Here is a 19167-nt window from a genome sequence, read left to right as displayed (position 1 = left end):
ACCGATCAAAGTCCCCGTAGACTTGAACATCTTATTTTAAAACAACCACCCTCAGCCCCTCGCTGCTTTAATAATGGCTGAAGCAGGAACAACAGAGAGCTGCAAAGATAATCAGAAAGAACTCCGCCTGCTGTGCTGAAACTCCACAGCTCTGTATGTGATCAACTCTGAGTCAGGGCTGCAACAGTTAATGAAGTTAATTGTTGAACTAACTTCATTAATAAAATAAGTCCATGCAAGTCTATTGATATAGGCTATGTATAAAAAAAGTATCCACAAAAATGTGCTTTTCAAATATTCAAATAATCAAAAAGGTAATCAGTAGAATAATGGCTAATTGATATAGTTACACAGCCATTACACTGAATTGCATGTAAAACATCAAAGAACTAGGAGGGGAGGGCTGTGGAAGCAGGTTTGGAGTTTTCGTCACCATATCATCACCATAAAATATAAAAATGACTATCCTTTTTCGTCAGGGCTGGTACAGTATGAACGCTTGCAAATATCAATGCAGAGTTGTGTAAATTGCATATTACGAGTGCTCAAATCAAATCAGTTTGCATCAAATCATTATGCAACATATCCATCTCTCCATATGACCGACTTTAAGGGATTTTAAACAAGAGTTTTCCAGCTCACACAACATGGATTTGTCCTCTCAGAGTATGGGATCTAAACTCACTTGCTCACTGCAACAAGGCAGTGCTAAATTAAGTTTGTCCTACTGCATTACTTATTTCTGACCTTAATGTTCTCAGCAACATATTTTGGTGTACAGCCTAACTGTTTAATAATACATTTAAAAAAAATGTTTGTAATGCACTTCCATCATTCCATCTTAGTTGACATTCAACAGAGAAGCACATCTATATTGTCTCGCAGCATAATGACCCAGCTCTGTGTGGAAGAGTGATTGACAGCAGCTTGTCATCATCATATTACTGGTAGAAAGTGGTTTGGACATGTCTATGTAATCACACATTACATATTTGTTTGAGAGGACATAATTAAGATTAGACATTTAGGGACTTTCAATATAGAAAATAAACAAAACTTTGCTTTTGTTGGCATCTATTATTAACTATGTCCCCATTACGACCAAGGATACTCTAAAAGTGTGGATTTCTTTTATGACTAGATTTCTGCGTTATAAATTGAAATTTAATAGCATTTAATGGTTTCTCTGATAGGAAGGAAGGAAAAGTGGAAATGTCGTTTCTTGGAAATGTCTTGAGCTTTTTAAACACATGACTTACTAAACATTATAATCATCTCATACTCGGTTTGGTTCAGATTTCACCATGGCAACAAGTGTACCCTTTTGTTTGATAGAAGAGAGCTTGAGCTTGCGCGTGTGCGCGTGTGTGTGTGTGTGTATTTTGTGAGGGCCAAATGTCCCCACAAGTATAGTAGAATTGAACAGACATTGTGAGGACCATTCTCCTGGTCCTCACATTTTATCATTAAAAACATATTTTTAATAGTTTATAATTAGAAAAAGATTCAGGTTGTGGTTATAGCGTTATATTTAGACATTTTGAGGTCAGGTTTAGGGGTTGTTGTTGTTGTGAAAATGGCCGATCTACAAGCTCACGACTTGTAGATCTGCCATTTTCCGGCTATTTTCCGATTATTTTCAATGGCGTCCCAAAATGTTGAGGTCCTCACAAGTATAGCATTACAAACATGTGTGTGCGCGTGCATGGGCGTGTATGTGTACAGTATGTGTACAGTATGTGTGTGTGTGTTCTTACGAAGCAGTCCGTGTCCTTGGGTCCAAAGCAACCACCTGCACACTCGCGGTGGCAGCAGTCGCTGACGTAGGGTCCGAAACAACGGCCGTCGCACTGCTCTGCACACACCGTCTTAGTCACTGTGGAGAGAGAGAGAGAGAGACAGACACAGAGAGAGAGAGAGAGGGTGAGAGATGGAGAGGGAGGGAGGGAGAATGACAGAGAGAGAGAGAGAGAGAGAGAGAGAGAGAGAGAGAGAGAGAGAGAGAGAGAGAGAGAGAGAGAGAGAGAGAGAGAGAGAGAGAGAGAGCAGTACACAGTTAAAAGATAGCCAGTCAGAGACAGTGAAAAAACAACACGTGTGCCTGTATATCAGTGTCAAAGAAATGCCCACAACAAAGATGGCTCATATTAAATTATTTGTGACAATCCCCACAGCCAGCATCAGTCTGTGCATGTAGTACATCCGCAGATGTGAAATGGGTGTGTATGCGTGTGAGAGTATACAAGGTGAATAATGTGTGTGTGTGTGTGTGGGTGTGTGTGTGTGTGTGCTGTGCAACCGTGCGTGCCTATAGTGGGTTCAGATGAGGCAAGCCTCTCTGTTACCTTCCATCACGTTGTCACCTACACCTGCTGGCTGCTCTGGGGCAGCTCTAGTTTGACGTGACAGAATGATTGAGGTCTCCATCTCCTCAGTGCATTGCGACTGTCGCCTCGCTCTCTCAGTCTGTCTGTCTGTCTGTCTGCCCACTCACAGGCCTACTGTCTCCACATTGCGGCCATATGGGCCTGTCATACAACCATACGCCAAACGTACACACAAGATTGTATCTGTTTTGAAGACGTTTTGAGAAGTGAGAGACTGAAACAGGCTGAGTGGGGAGTTCAACTCGCTTGATAGGTGTCCAACGAGCATCGTGTTCTTTCACGGTGTCAGCCGATTGATGCCATGTTCTGTTCTGAATTTCACACTGTCGATTGGTTGGGTGAGGAGATCGTTTGACGAGGGAGTTTTGAGATGGGTGTCACGGTTCGAGTCAGGACGGAATGTAGGACCCAAGTGCAGGAGAGAGACGGAGGCTGAAGTGAACGGTTCAAAGTATTTATTAACTAAAGACAGGAAAACAAACAAGGAACTGAACTCAAGAGCTAACTACACGCAACATGAGATAATGAACAAGCAGGGACATGACGCAAACACAGGGCTTAAATAGACAGGGAAATAATAAGACCCAGGTGAACTCAACAGACAATCAACACTGGGATAGGCTAAGGGACTAAGAGGACACAGGAGGAGAACATGACTAATCAACAGGGAGGTGAGACAAGACAGGTAACAGTAACTAAGCACAACAGGGAACAAGACTACAAAAATAAAGGTACACGACAGCATGGCAAAAACAGAGCAACAGAACACAACAGGAATGATACAAAATAAATCCTAATAAGTCCATGACCTTATAAGGGCAGAAAAGGTCCAAGGACTGAGGTACAAGCCTCGAAGACCGGGCCGTGACAATGGGAGGGGGACACTGTGGGCACTAGGGGCGTGTCCTCTCCTACGCCTCATCAGTGCCCATACCCTAGGTGGGGTTGGCGAAAGGGCCTTTCTGTGTGGAGTTTGCATGTTATCCCCGTGTCCCCTAGGGTAGGTACCGTCACAAAAAAACATGCAGTAATCCTGGTCTCTATACTGCCTCCCCCTGGTCAGCCTGATGGTGGGGAAAGGAACTTTTGGGAATAAAGTGTTCCTTCCACGTGCTACGTCCTACCGGGTAAACTCCCCCCTGTCAGGTGATAAGAAGCGGCTTGCTCACTCCTCATGCACTGAAGGAAGCATGAGCTCAGTTCAGGGCTCTCCCCAGGCTGGCAGAGGGAGAGTAGCGCCCAGGATTACACACTTAGGCAATAAGCACTGGGTGAAAATGGGTAAAAAAGATGTGGGATTTTTTTTTTAAAAGGCAAAAAAAAAAACAGGATGAGTGGACTTGCACTTGCACAGCATAGAATTAGCCTGTGTTTACTTAAAACTTCAGATTAGTCTAAAAACTGGTCCAAAATAGTCTTGACCAGTGTTTCTCAAGTGGTTTAAAACTGGAACCCAAAATGGTGTGGCTGTGTGTGAACCTGTGACTGCATACTGTAGTACAGTATACAGACAAACAATTAATTTAATCTCATGGCCCAGTTTTGGCGTTAGTTGACAAAAAAAAACAATCTATGCTGAGGTAGAAAGCATCTTTGGTCCACAGAAAATATACATGGGGGTTGCCTGTGTGTGTGTGTGTGTGTGTGTGTGTGTGTGTGTGTGTGTGTGTGTGTGTGTGTGTGTGTGTGTGTGTGTGTGTGTGTGTGTGGGGTGCATTTCGCCTTTCCGACATGTCGCCTTTCCGACGTTAACGAACCCTATACCTAACCCTAACCGCACGCGGAAGCCACTAGTCGGAGTGGCGAGATGTCGGAATGGAAGGAGAACCCTGTGTGTGTGTGTGTGTGTGTGTGTGTGTGTGTGTGTGTGTGTGTGTGTGTGTTTATCTAGGCCCCTGGAGGCCAAATGGTGGAGAACTACTATCACATAGATGGATACCAGTCACACACACACACATACACATAGGTCTCGTCTCACCCACCATACAACTAACGTGCCATCAGTGTCATTCCATTAACGGCGCCGGGGCCCAAATGAAATGGCCTACTTTAAAGCGAGAGACACTCTGTCAAACAAATGACCTTGCCAGGAGGGAGGCGTGACGCTGTTGATCAATCTGCCTTTTAAACATTCACTCTAAAGTAAAAATAATAGCAGGTGGACCACGGCAAAAAAAAAAAAAAAAAAAAGAAAATCCACCTCATAAAGTGTGTCTGGAACCGTATACAGTATCTGTCATTTCACATGCTGTGGACAGAAATGTCATTTGTCCACGGCTGGGGAGTTGGACCAAGGCTCTGCATCCTCCCGGTTGGGGCAGACATGGCAACACTGGTAAACAGGAAACCACTTGATATGGGGCTCCCCACCCCACCTACTCCCCTACCCGGTGGGCGTGGTCAGGAATAAGGTGAATCCAACAGCAGTGACAACACACACACATGTGTGTGTGGGGAGGAATCAATTGGCAAAACGACTACATGGGGGAGAAAAAGGGGTAAAAAGCACACAAAAAAAGCAGCTTAGAAGACAAATCAAAATAAAGGGAGAAAAACACAACTAGTGGGATGTATTGTAAATAGACACAGCAAAGCTGTGAGCTATAACTGGGAAGTTTGGCTTGGGGTCTCATTTTGGTCCATTATATTGTGCAGTGGGCCAGAGCCAGATTTGAGGCCTGCCTGTTTATACTGCAAAGTGTCATTCTTTAGGCTGCGTTCAAATGTGTTTTCTGAGTGTCTGCCTGGAGTGAATTTTATGCCATTGTGACAAAAACAAAACACATTCATTGTATCCATAAAACAGACAGAGCAGCTTACTTTAATTGTGGTCCTAGCGATCCATAACCACTAGCCGCACATTGTATGCACTTTGTTTTCTCACAATTAACAATGGCGAGCAGCAACAAGGCTGCTTGTCTTAGCCATTTAAGCCATGTAGTCTTAAAGAGAACTGGACTTAAGCAACAACTGTACTTTGACTACTTTCTCTGTCTACACCAAATCTCTTCGCCCTAAAAAATCTGATCTAAAAGCTCACAATGCGTCGCAATGCGACACATTGTGAGCTTGTAGATTGGCTTTTATAGATTTTGTAGATTTCTTGCTAATGTTCCGTCCAGAATACAGTATGTGCGGACAGACGCTGGGGTTCAAGTGGTTAGCTTTGGTTTTAGAGACAGACACTGGTGAGGAAGGGGAGTATGTGCTTCTGGCAGTGCTCAACAGGTACTTGGCTTTCTCGTTCTCCATCGCTGGTGGTGTTGTGGGATATCGGCCGCCTCCTGAGCAGTATTTCCTTCATTTGGTTTCATTTTACGCTCTCAAGAGTAAAAGATCTATAAGGGTCCATTTGGTTACCAACTCTCCATCATTTAGCTGGGGATCACCTGGAAACTCCTCAAGGACCACTGGTGGTCCCCGGACCACTGGTTGAGAACCACTGGTCTATGACACCAGTACAGCATCTACTGTATGAAGTATGACTCCAAATGTGGGCAAGGTTTTAGCCTGACCCCATTGACTTCCATTATAAAATTAAAGTAAAATATTTAAAAAAACACAGTTTAAAAAGTGTGAAAGTCAGCCTACCGACAGTGTGCACAAGAAATCTGGCGCTGGTAGGTCCAGCATTTTGCAATATTAGCTCCGGACTAATACACACACACACGCAGACAGACAGACAGTCCAACCATAGACGACGACAAGCCTCTTGCAGAGCCATGCCGTAAAGATGGCAAACAAATGACTGATGATGACGCAGGTGGACGTCTCTCTGACGAGGTATTAATCACACCTGGTTGACATGCTTCATTTGTCATCATCTTAAAGGTGTAGTGAAATGAAAAATATGTTTTTCACACTTTTAGAGCATATCCGTGGTCATCATATGGGCATACCTAACAATAGATGCAAAAAAAAATGAAAAAAAAACATTTTTGGGAATTTTTACATCTAAAGTCCCTAAAAAGCCAATCTTAATTACTTCCTGTAAACGAAAACGTGCTGCGTGATGACATAATACAGCCTTCACGAATATAAATGAATCTTGATTACATGCACCTGTTTGATTCCCATAGCTGCACGTTCTTCAAACACAGCTGATTTTAATTACAGAGATACTCCGTTTTGAATCTCATTGAAGATGAGTGTATTACTCATTTTAAACTTCATCTGCACACTAAAATATGTATCTGAAAACATTATAGGTTAGAAATAAGCCAGGTAGTAGCAAACGTGCTTCACTGGCCGTCTCTCTCTCACTTGTAAACAAACACTAGCCGTGTGCCAGCACGGCTGAAGTGATTGAGATCCAACGTCCCATAGCCTGAAGGGATGGGACCTTCTGATTGGTTTAGAGTCGTTGAGCCGACGTTTCGGGCTGAACCTTCATAATAAATTGACCGAAAATGTCACTTCAGTGCGTCTTTAAAGAGATCATGGCTAAATACTGTAGCAAACAAACCCAAGACACATGCTGGGAGGAATGCTACTGTTTGACATGTGTGGACTGGTGGGAATGATACATGAGACAAGTAAAAGTCCAGAATAAAAAAAGTTCTTGAGTAAAAGTACAAAAGTATTGGTATCAAAATGTACTTAAAGTACCAAAAGTAGAAAGTTTTCATTATGCAGAATGTCCCATTTCACAAAGTTTTCAAATGTATAAAATGCATAAAAATCTTTTGAAAATAGCAGATCCACAAGCGCGATGCGACGCATTGTGAGCTTCTAGATCGGCTATTTTCAAATGGACGAAATATATAGAGCTGAAGTGGTTTTGTAATAATAATACTAGTAAAAGTACTAAAATTGGAAATATCTCAAAATTGTACTAAAGTACAATACTTGAGTACAAAAGTACTTTACACCACTGGCCATGAACAGCGTTGAGGACCAATGTGCTAGGAGGCGACTATCAATACAAATAAAGGGGGGAACAGATGGAAGAGGAGGAGAGAATAAGGGACATGTAAAACACAGATGGAAGGAGAAAGGATGGGCGAGAGACACAGACATCTGCACAGAGAGAGAAACAGATGAATGACAGCATTAGTTAGAGTGGTTTTGTTTTCTTGAGATTTTAACGCACACACTCATGCAAAGAGGTCACCTCTGATCATCTCAGGCTTAAAGAGTCTAGTTACAAAAGCCTCTGAATAGGGTTTTATCTCTGTGTGTGTGTGTGTGTGTGTGTGTGTGTGTGTGTGTGTGTGTGTGTGTGTGTGTGTGTGTGTGTGTGTGTGTGTGTGTGTGTGTGTGTGTGTGTTTGAATTAAAATTGAATTATTTGAAAACTTTAGTTACTAGTTACTTTGTATATTTTGTTTATTATAAGAAAACATACATTAACCACTTCAGCCCTACATACAGTACATTTAGGCCATTTGAAAATAGCCGATCTACAAGCTCATAAAGCGTTGATCAGCTATTTTCAAAAGATCTTTATACATTTGAAAACTTGTGGAATGGGACATTCTGCAGACTTTCTACTTATTGTACTTTAAATGCATTTTGATACCGATACTTTTGTACTTTTATTCAAGCAAAGTTTTTTATTCCGGACTTTTACTTGTATTTCTTCATTGCCGTATTGATACTTTTACGTAAGTACGTAAGAGTACTTTTTCCACCACTGCTTGGGGTGGAGGGTGAGCAGCACTCTTTAGAAACAGTAGCAGCAGCAGCACACGAAGCACACAATAGGAATGAGCAGTGCACACTTCCCTGTTGAAACGGGCTGCTCTGTCAGTGAGGTGAGTATGTGATGCACTCGCAGAGTTACAAATGGATTACACTGAGGATTTCACTGTGTAGAGCAAGTCTGTGAGGCAAGGATTTGGAATGGGGTGGAATGAGGATAACAGAGAGAGAGAGAGAGAGAGAGAGAGAGAGAGAGAGAGAGAGAGAGAGAGAGAGAGAGAGAGGAGAGAAAAGACAGTAGTCCCTACAGTGCTAGAAACGTGATATGAAAACTAGATATATATCGTCTTGGGTTTTTGGATATCGGAATATTTTGACATGGCATAAGTTGTCCTTATGCTGCTTTACATTATTTAAGCCCTAGTTTATACTTTCGAAAGAGAGAGAGAGAGCTCTGTTTACACATTTCTTTATTCCCTTTTAATTATGTAGTTTTGGTTGTATTGTTCTACTTTTGCTTTGGAAATGTTAATGTATGTTTTCTCATGCCAATAAGCCCCTTTGAATTGTGTGTGTGTGTGTGTGTGTGTGTGTGTGTGTGTGTGTGTGTGTGTGTGTGTGTGTGTGTGTGTGTGTGCGCGTGCGTGCGTGCGTGCGTGCGTGCGTGTTTGTGTGTGTGTGTGTGTGTGTGCGCGTGCGTGCGTGCGTGCGTGCGTGCGTGCGTGTTTGTGTGTGTGTGAGAGAGAGTGAGAGAGAGTGAGAGAGGGAAAGAGTAAGCGAGGGCCACAGAGAGAGCTGAATGTAATGAAGAAGAAGAGACAAACTGAGAAACTTTTTGGAGGGAGAGAGAGTTAAATATGGGGACAGGAATAGAGAGAAACACACAGGGAAGAGTTTCTGCTGTAAGAAACCGTTTTTTAACGCCCTGCTTGGTCATACTACAGCGTCACACAAAAGCATCAAAAGTAGCAGATGTTGCAAAGCATTGCGTTTTGAGCTTGTAGATCTGCTACTTTTGCCATTTTTTTTATTTGAACCCTGAAAAGGTCCAGTTTTGGACATGAGGTTTCCACCCAACAGATGCAGATTGACACAGATCAGAGACGTGGATTTGGATGTGTGTGTGTGTGTGTGTGTGTGTGTGTGTGTGTGTGTGTGTGTGTGTGTGTGTGTGTGTGTGTGTGGGGGTGTGTGTGTCCAGTATAGTATACTCACATGTCTGACACTGCCCCTCCTTGGGACCCCAGCAGCGTCCGTTGCACGATCGGTGACACTTCTGACCTGCACAAAAAAAAAGACGAGATTGTTACAATGTCCTTTGTTTGTTACTATAACCGTACATGAGGCTTGTACGTATGTTTATATTGTGATTTGTGGCCATTAAAAATCTGTGAATGATCCCTTACATAAGGGATCATTCAAACAATTCCATGCTTTGTGGTTAATATACTGAACACATGGTGATAGTCACAATAGACTCTTGGCTTTTATTCATCATGCTTCTAATTGCCACTCGCTGATGGCTGCAAGCTAACTACACCTCAGGCTAACCAGCTTCCTGCTAGTCCCCATGCTAGCTGGGGGAATTATGTTTAGAAGAACTTTTAATCATTTTTCTTTGGCTCCAAAAACAATTACTTCAGCTTTGTCTTTGTTTAATTGGGAGAACATTCTGGCACGTTAACTCAATGATTTGGACAACGCTAACCCTAACACTACCCCTTCACCACCCAAGCCTTCAAAACCGAGAGGGAGCAGTGATGCGCATTGGACATGGTGGCCAATCATAAGTACTTCAGCTTATTACGGCTGGGGCCAGACACCTGAACGAGCGAAAACGGTTTCGACCAATGGACGCGACTAACGAGGTTGCGCACGGGGTTGCGCACGGAGGTGACACTACTGCGCATGCGAGACGACTCGCAGAGTGACGCAGAATATGTCACATAGGCCCCAAATAGGCCCCGCCCGTCACATTTCCCAACCCGGAAGAAGGGGTTAAAGGGAGTACGTGATGGGTGAGCAATAAGTGAACGGGTGGGGATTTCCCCGGTGCCCGCTCTATATATTTTTATTCTCTGTGGCGCCACCCCATAGCAGCATAACTAAGGGCTCTAGTCCAAGGCAAGCATGGCAGCCCTCGGCTAACAATAAGTTAATCGCCACGCTAAGAGTCTTTCTAATATGCTAATGTGATGCGACGGAGTATACTGCCTCACTGACAAGTGGCCAAGTGTGAGCAGCGGAAACACAATCAACACGCAATCACCCCTTGACCCAGTTCTGTCACCCTGCTTATACCGTAACAATGCATGGTACGATGGCTCACCCTACATTTATGGCCCGCTCTAATCAAGCACAAGACATGTTGTAGGAGGAACGGATGGTGATCAGGGGATTATAAAAGAGAAACATGGCAAGTCTGTTAGTGGGTGGGGGAGGGGGCGATTTAGTTGGTGAGGGTTAAGATGCTTGGCCGACTGCTCTTCTGACCCCTCTTAAGCTCATTCTCTCACTCTCTATTCTTTTGATTCTAGTCTGCCGCCCGCCTGCTCACCAGAACCCGATCCAGGGACCACATCACTCCTCTCCTCCGTGACCTCCACTGGCTCCCAGTCAAGCACAGAATTGACTTCAAAATACTAATCACGACCTACAAAGCCCTCAACAACCAGGCCCCACGCTACATCTCTGAGCTCATCAAACGCCACGTCCCCTCCCGCTCCCTCAGGTCGGGTAATGCCAACCTCCTGGACACCCACAATACAAACAAGCGAACCATGGGGTGACAGGGCCTTCTCGGCGGCTTCCCTCTCACTGTGGAACTCACTCCCAGCTCAAATCCGAGCTTAACCCCACCCTCACCACACTCAAAACCCACCTTTTCAGACTCACATTCCCTATATAAAGCCCTAACCCTCCCTTTTGTTTTGTTTACCTTTCTTTTATAGTTTTAACCTTTTTAACTAGTTCTTTCTAATAAAGTTGTTTTTATATTGCTCTGTAAAGCGACTTTGAGTATCTAGAAAAACGCTATATAAATCGTATGTATTATTATTATTATTATTAGTCTCCTTTGGATCACAGCCCCATTTTCCAGTTAAAATCATGTGTTAGCGCTACTCTTCAGACTGCTCTTGTCTCTGTGCTTCTGACTTAAAGGTGAACGGGATATGAATACAGTACGTCACGTGGGTCATTTGGAAGTCCTGGTCCGTCGTCCGTGACACAGCATAATGCACTGAACCCCCCTGATAGTTTGGCAAACAATAACATCCATAAACCGTGACATCTATGAGGACCGCTGTCCTCCTGAGCCCCGGGGTTGTCCTTAGCACCTTCTCTCCTTATGATTATTACATTAACAGAGATCTATCTCTGGCTCTGAAAGCAATGTCCTCGGCCCGTGTCCTGGCGTTACCTCTCACAGCTCTCGCCACGTGACTCAGACACAGCAGTTCTGGAGGTATTGATATTCCTGACGGATACTGGTCTAGTCTCCATAGCCCAGAGTCCCCCCCCCCCCCACACCCAGTTCGATGTGTGTCGATTGCCCAACTCCCACGGCAAGTCCTTCATCCTATAGCTGCCACAAGATCAAGGGTCTCCAAACTTGTAATCCAGAAGATAAGAACTTAATCTTTTTTTGGGGAGAAGCCAACCAATGTTTTTATTTTTTTATCATTGTTATTGGTGGTTGTTGTTGATTTGTTCTTTCGCTGCCCGTTATCCCCCCCCCCTCCACCACCACAAACCCCTCAACACCCCCACTCCCATTGTTCTTTTAATCGCTACCACAAAACAACAGAGCAATTTCAAAATCTGAGCGGCGAACGATTTAGATGACCCCCCCCCCTCCCCTTAACTCTCTCGTTGTCTCCAACATCTCCTACCGACGCAAGCCTGCGCTCGACACACACACACACACACACACACACACACACACACACACACACACACACACACACACACACACACACACACACACACACACACACACACACACACACACACACACACACACACACACAACGTCTTAACCTTAACTATGTCCGGGGGAGGTGAGGCATTTTAAAGAAGCTGTTAAAAGATTATGGCACAGGGAGTGAGGGATGTGGGACGACTCTTTACTCAAGGTCGGGCAGGAGTTTAAGAAGTTGAGATAACGGGACCTTGGCCGCTAAAATTAAGATGCTTTGGCCAGACTTTTCAGGGCTCTCTGAGCTCTTATGATGGGGTGGGAGGGTGGGAGTGGAGCCAAGATAGCTTGAACTTGGCAGCAGACAACCGGCCCGTCCCTGACATTTTACATGATGATCCGGGTGTCGTCCCGCCCCGCTCTGTGGAGCATTTTCAAAAGGGCTTCGGGGCTAACGGAGCGAGACGGAGAAACGACGGGACAGACGAGAGGGAGAGAAACGATGGGGAAGGAGAAAGAGGAGACAACAAAATGGAGAATGACAAAGACAAAAATGGGAGAGGAGGGAGTGATGAATTACGGAGGGGTAGAGGAGGGTGCCATGAGAGAGACGGAGTGAGCGAGGGAGGGAGGGAGGGAGGGAGGGAGGGCTGATGGAGTGGCGGCGTGTCAGGGAGCCGGTGTCAGCCTTGACTATAATAGCTCTCATCTGGAGTGGGTGATGGACAGAGGACGACCCTTCTGCACTCATACAGGCTCCCACTCCACAATTACCAGCCAGTCAATTAAACTCTCCAAAAGAGCCACTGCGGCGCCGGTTACCCGACACGCAGCCACGACAATACTCTGAGGGGGCTGTATTCACAAATCCACGTCTCTCCATAATAACATACTGTTATGAGCTGTTTTTATACTGCACTTGTTTCTGTTTTACAATATAATTTTAGAGACAGTACAAAAGGTATACAGTAGAATGAGACGTCGACAAAAAAGGGGAGCTTCTTTTGTCCTGGAATAACCTATAATTATTCATCTTTTTTTGTATGCGAGCAACAAGATGTACCAGTCATAAATGCAGCATTGTTATTTAAGTTGAACCTTCTGTCTTCTCATAGTACCTCCTTAGCGCACGCACGCACGCACACAAGTAGGCTAGAATTCACTCTGACGCGCACACACAGATACAGACACAAGCACACGCATACAGTACACGGTATGCATATAATAGCACTCATACTCGAAGAAAGGTCGAACCAAGATGTACACATGCAGTCCTCAGTGTTAATTTATCCATTTGTAACTCAGAGAGCGTTCATATTTATTCAGGCATTCTGCTTCCACACTCTTGGGTGGTTCTCAGTCAGTGAGCTTGTAGAACATTTAAATTCTAAAATGACAAATGTTATTGATGCCATTGCACCCACTAGGGTGAACGTGGTCTCTGGTTAGAAATCTCAATGCAGAAATGCCACACTGGTAAAAAAAGAATAGATAAAACTAGGATGAACACAGTTGTGGAAAACCAAATCTCCATGTCCATTATGACATCTATAATGAGAGACTTTTCTTCTATAATTTGGAACTGTGGCTGTCCTCTGACATGATTGCCAAAACCAGTACTGTCGACAGGCTAACACACCGACCTGTGTCAGTATAGCCTCTGAACTGCTACCCTCCAGAGCCCGCTATAAATGTGCCTCATTTACTGACACAATGTCGGAAAGTTTGACAAGCACGTCAGTGCCTCCATACTGGGTAGAAGATATGTTTTTCCACTTAAAACTAATTCAAATACCATTTATCCAATCAACCATGAAAACTTGGGAGGACATTATACAACATCTGAAAATCTCTTCCCGCTGCCTCCCTCTGCCAACAGGCTTTTTCTAAATTGTTTCAAATTGCATGGCCTCAGATCTGCTACAAATTGTCAACGCATTTCTCTCTTGTTTCTTCCCACGGGCCCTGACAACTGCAGTCATCAAGTCAACTCTTGAAAAATAATAATCTAGACATCTCACTAATTAAAAACTATATAGGCGCTTATCAAACCTCCTGTCTTTACGTAAAGATGGAAAAGTCGTGTTTCAACAACTGAACAAACTTCTTGGCACTAAAACAACCAGTTTGACGAAGCCCACAGCGCGAGGCGTTGTGGGCTTGTAGATCTGCTATTTTTGGCTAAAGTTCTCCTCAGAAAAGGGATGCTAGGTTTCGAGTGGTTATGGTAAAAAGAAAAATCATGTCACATAAAGATTTGGTGGACTCCCTGTAGTAACTCTGAGGACCCCCTAGGGGTCCCGGACCCCCTATTGAAGACCCCTGCTGTAAACAAAAGGGCACTTCTGGTCAAGAAGGCAAAGGGCAGGTGCTCTAGCACCACCTAGAGTCTATCTGTGCACGTCCCTGTTTCCTACGCAAATTCAGCACTTCCGATGTGCAGACTGTGAGGCGGAAGCATTTGGAAATTGTGTGATCCAACTGTCTGTGTCGATGGACATGGTCAATGTCGGCAAGACTCGGCATGTGCTGTTTTGGGGAAAATATTGTGCCTTGGCGCCATTTTGTGGGGCCATGGTGAGCGCGCGCGCACGCACGCACGCACGCACGCACGCACGCACGCACGCACGCACGCACGCACACACACACACACACACACACACACACACACACACACACACACACACACACACACACACACACACACACACACACACACACACACACACACACACACACACACACACACACACACACACACACGACAAGATCCAAGAGAAGCATTGCCTCCCTCTCATAATTCCACTGATTTAAGCTCCATTTAAATTAAATCCCATTTTAATCTTCAATCATCATCATCTCATCTCACATTCACCTCACAACAAGGTCTCTGGGTTATGCTTACATGTAACACTGCTGTTGGTGGGAACCACCAGGGGGTTGTAGCGTGGGTTCTTGACGATATCCTGCCAGTGGATGGTGTCTGCGTGACACAGGAACTTGTTTCGGTCCACATACACACCTCCACTCAGGATCTCTGTGGGGGAGAGAGAGAGAGAGAAAGAAAATGAATACAGAGCTGCTTTAAATGATCCAGGTAAGCATCGGCAAAGCTAAATAATCCATTCTCTCAAAATTGTTTTGATTTGTTTGTATTGTCTGCCCAAATATTTGAATGACCTCTCTGACCCAGTTATGCAAATGCAGACGACACAACCATAAAATTAACAAATACACCGATATTCACAAAACAGAGACAGACAGACACCCCCCCCCCCCCCCCTCTCTCACACACTGGGTTTGGGGGTGGGTGGGGGACACACCTATTCAGGCAGACAGCTGTTGATGCTGCTGCATGCATAAGAAGCCGTTGTTTTCATACTGCTGTTATCATTATGACCTCCTAATCCTCTGTAGTTGTTTGTGTGTTCCTCCTCCCTCCTCCGTCAGCCAGCCCACATCATAAGCAGACAGAAACAATTACCCCCCCACCCCACAGACCCCGCCACATTCAATGCGTCTGGGATTTAAAGCCCCCCCAGTAAGGGACGGCAGCCCTAACAAGTTTTTAATTTCAGATTTCCAGGCGGGGTGCGCGGCTGAGAAGAGAAACCCCCCGCCACCTAATATGCATTACCTTGTCCAGTTAGGATCAATCAGTCCTACGAAGGGAGGGGGTCATTCAATCCTTTTTGACACACATACACAATGATGTGCATACACTCACACAGGCGCGCATGCACGCACACACACTCACACACACGTACGCAAAGCCTGCTGAGGGATTCAACACAGAGGGTGTTTCTCATTATTGTTGTGATGCAGGAGTTATAATAATGCCTAATCCTGACTCTCCTGTCTGTGTGACAGGGAGTCAGAGAGAGAGAGAGAGAGAGAGAGACGAGGAGAAAAAAATAAAGAGTTGTGGCGGAGAAATATTGGTAGAGATGGGAGGAAGAGACAGTGAGAGAGAGAGAGAGAGAGAGAGAGAGGAGGAGAGAGAAACAGAGTGCATGAGACAGAGACAGAAAGAGAGAGAGGTGAGAGCGGAAGGGAGATGCAGAGAGATGGAGAGAACAGTAGAAAGAGAGAGAGAGAGCGCGCGCGAGAGAGAGAGAGGGAGAGAGAGAGAGAGAGAGAGAGAGAGAAAGAAAGAAAAAGAAAGACAGAAAGAGAACAATAAAGCGTTACTTTTGCATTATTTACAGGGCTGGGTTCTTCATCTCTGCCCGCCAACAGATTACTGACACGGAACAGAAACAGATGAGACACGGCATCACAAACCAGACCCCCCCCAACCACCCCCCACCCCACCACCACCACCTCACACAAAATACATTACAGTATTATATTGTCGTTGTTGTCCGGCAGAAACCTCTTATCTCCATATTCTAAACTTTTTGTGTTTTGTTTTCCCGTAAATTAAGGCCCTACTTGATCATACTACAGCGTCGCGCAACAGCATCAAAAGTAGCAGATCCGCAAGCTCGAAACGCGGCGCGAAGCGTCGCGTTTCGAGCTTGCGGATCTGTTACTTTTGATGCTTTTGAATTTGAATCCCGAAAAGTAACAGTTTTGGACATACTGTAAGAGGTTTCCACCCAGACAGAGAGAGATATAGTCCCACAAAGATGTGATTAAATGATACTTGTCAGACACTGTGCGTGCGTGCGCGTGTGCGACCCATCCCATTCTCTCTCTCTCATTCTATCTTTCATTGTCTCCGGTGAGAGGCAGAGATGCGTTTAGTCTTTATGGAAATGAATATTGCGGCTCACGACAGGGGAGCAATGTCATCCTGTTTGGGGGGTGAGAGGGAATGTGGCTCACAGCAACAAAACCCTCATTTTGTTTGTATACTCTGAGAGGGAAAACAGATCCCGGAGTTAAATTAACACGAGGACGTTCCTGCAACGGTATAAGCGATGTGGGACACAAGCATGGTCGCCAACACCATGTTATCAGGGCCGGAATAAGACTTTTTGGTGCCCAGGCCAGGTTTGGTAGCACACCACACAAAAGGCTAGCGTGGCTCTCGACACAAGGCGTGGCAAGGTAGGATAGTGACTATTTGGCCTTCAAATTCAATAATACATATACAGTATTGCATAAATATTATTGTAGTAGTTCTCCAAGTGAGGTCCAGGGACACTCTAGGTTACTTCCAAATGGAGGTCTGTAACTCTGAGAGTGTACAAATGTGTACACTCTCAGAGTTATGGTGGTCCTTGAAATTAAAAACGTTTGAGAACCACCAGTATTAACAGACCACATCCAGTACCAGCTCTGACAGTGTCATGAACCGGCTCCGGAAACGGTTCAGAATGTGATGGAATGTGATGGACACATGTGCGTACGTGCCATAACTAAAAGTTTATTATGATTCTGCACATAAGAATACCCTTACACCAGTAAGACTCCCTAATCGGGAGATAAGCGACCGTAGGTCACATGTATACAGAAGAGGGCTGTAACGGCGATTGGTTCCTAGTTGTGTGGGCAATGTATAGTTTTGTTTGGTGGTCTAAGAAATGTGGTGGCAGGCATGTTGATGACATGAGTGTACACATACTGTGTAGTGTGTAGCAATTTGCGTGTTTTTAGGGGCAAAACTGTAGGAGTAGTGGGCAAAAATGTGTTGTGAAAAGCGGCCTGAAGGTGGCGCTAGAAGAGGGCCATGTGAGAAATTAGGGGTGGGGTGTCCGCGTTGCCTTGGCGGACGAATAGGTACCGGCCGCGGCTCTCCCGGACGCTCCTAGCCCGAGTTACGGCATTTTATGTGAGCTGCAGTGGCAGGGGGTCCTCCACTGGGGGCGCCACCACTTTTGCATCCGTTCTGGAGCACCAGGAGTGGGTGGTCCCCGGGAATGCCCCGTGAGCAGCCCCGTTGGGGTGGTCATTTGGTAATTTGTCCACATGTGCTCATTTTTTACACTTGGGGGTCCCCGAGGCAGCTGGGGGTCCCTGGAGCTCCGGGGGTCCTTGGAGGGTGTAGTTTGGCAGGTAAGGAGTGTGTGTGCAAAATCTGGCATGGATCGGGGCAACGGGTGCGGAGATATGAGCAGGGCAAAAGTGTGACGGGACGTGTGTGACGGAGGGACGGACGGACACCTGGAGCAGGTTTCTATAGTAAATGCGACCTACGGTCGCAATAATAAGGAGTATAGAATTGGCCACCTGTCAACCTAGAAGCTAGGTTTAAGGTTGAAACGCAAACATTTCAATGTGGGTCCGGTTTATAAAATAGAAATTGAAATAACTCCAGGCAGCAAGGTTTAAAAAAAAAAATACAGACATCAATATACCCTCAGAAGGCAGTGTGAAGAGGGGTTGGTAGTCGAAACTCCTTATCTGAGGAATGGCATGCTCTTTGCTTTTGAACATGTACAGTATCGTGGAGAGATTATTAAATCATCCAAATCATGTCATTTGCCGGGCATCATCAACAGATGACTTCAAAGGAAGTTGGTTTCGCTCTTTTTTCGGGGGCAAGTGGAGGCTAATTAGCTTAAAGACGAGCCGTTTAAAATTGTACTTTTGACTTTCCATCTGAACGTATTTGTGTATTTTTTCCCCTTCTTTTTAACTCATTGAGTGCCCAAATTATTATTATCTATTTCTGGCCATTATGATTTTTATTTTTTTATTTTTTCAAAGTAAAAAAAAAGTGCTTAGGAAGCGAGATACAGCCTTTTTAAGTTATAAGTTAAACAAGGAGTGGATGGAGCTGCAAATCTTCAGATAATGATATCTTGGGTTAAAAAAAAAAAGTTAATTTTTTTTCTATTTTTTTCAAAAACACGTTAATGGCACGTTGCACCATAGCGGTAAAACACGTGAAACACGTTAATGGCACTCAATGAGTTAATAAAACTCTAATTATCGTGGGATTGAGGGCTTAATTTTCCCCTGACACACTGATGCAAATACGAATGACCAATGTATCAATAAAACCCAACCGCTCCTTTGAGACCACATTGATTTGGACCACATACGTGTGGTCACATGCATCGGATAAGTGTGATCATAAATCTATGTGTAAGTCTGGTGCTTTCCAATTATCAGTGTCTCTGTCTATTAACCGATATCCATTTGACATGCTGAAAAAAGTTAGCATAATAATGTGCATTATATCCTGACCTGTGTCTGCTAGGGGGGAGCGCTTGTGTTTAGCGGTGGTTTAAGCAGTTATACCCTATATGATGGGTTTTCATCAGGG

The 19167-nt window shown here is 44.7% G+C and overlaps 1 protein-coding gene across 3 annotated transcripts in view; it reads right to left on the bottom strand.

Moving 5' to 3' along the window:
* Positions 1-19167, bottom strand: part of erbb4b (erb-b2 receptor tyrosine kinase 4b) — a 623270-nt gene that overhangs the window by 214182 nt on the left and 389921 nt on the right. For all 3 annotated transcript variants that reach the window (XR_014602804.1, XM_084085440.1, XM_084085441.1), the window contains exons 4-6: positions 14854-14985; positions 9245-9310; positions 1758-1876 (exon numbers count right to left, since the gene is read on the bottom strand). Coding sequence is in view for 2 of the 3 variants with exons in the window: in XM_084085440.1 (XP_083941566.1) it covers positions 1758-1876; positions 9245-9310; positions 14854-14985 (317 nt within the window). In the remaining variant the exon portion in view is untranslated. The remainder of the gene's footprint in view (positions 1-1757; positions 1877-9244; positions 9311-14853; positions 14986-19167) is intronic.

This window comes from Gymnoscopelus microlampas, assembly GCF_963454915.1.
Source record: "Gymnoscopelus microlampas genome assembly, chromosome: 17".
In the NCBI taxonomy this organism is placed as follows: domain Eukaryota; kingdom Metazoa; phylum Chordata; class Actinopteri; order Myctophiformes; family Myctophidae; genus Gymnoscopelus; species Gymnoscopelus microlampas.
The sequence above is the reverse complement of the archived record's forward strand: the minus strand, read 5'-3'. Positions and strand labels throughout refer to the sequence as shown.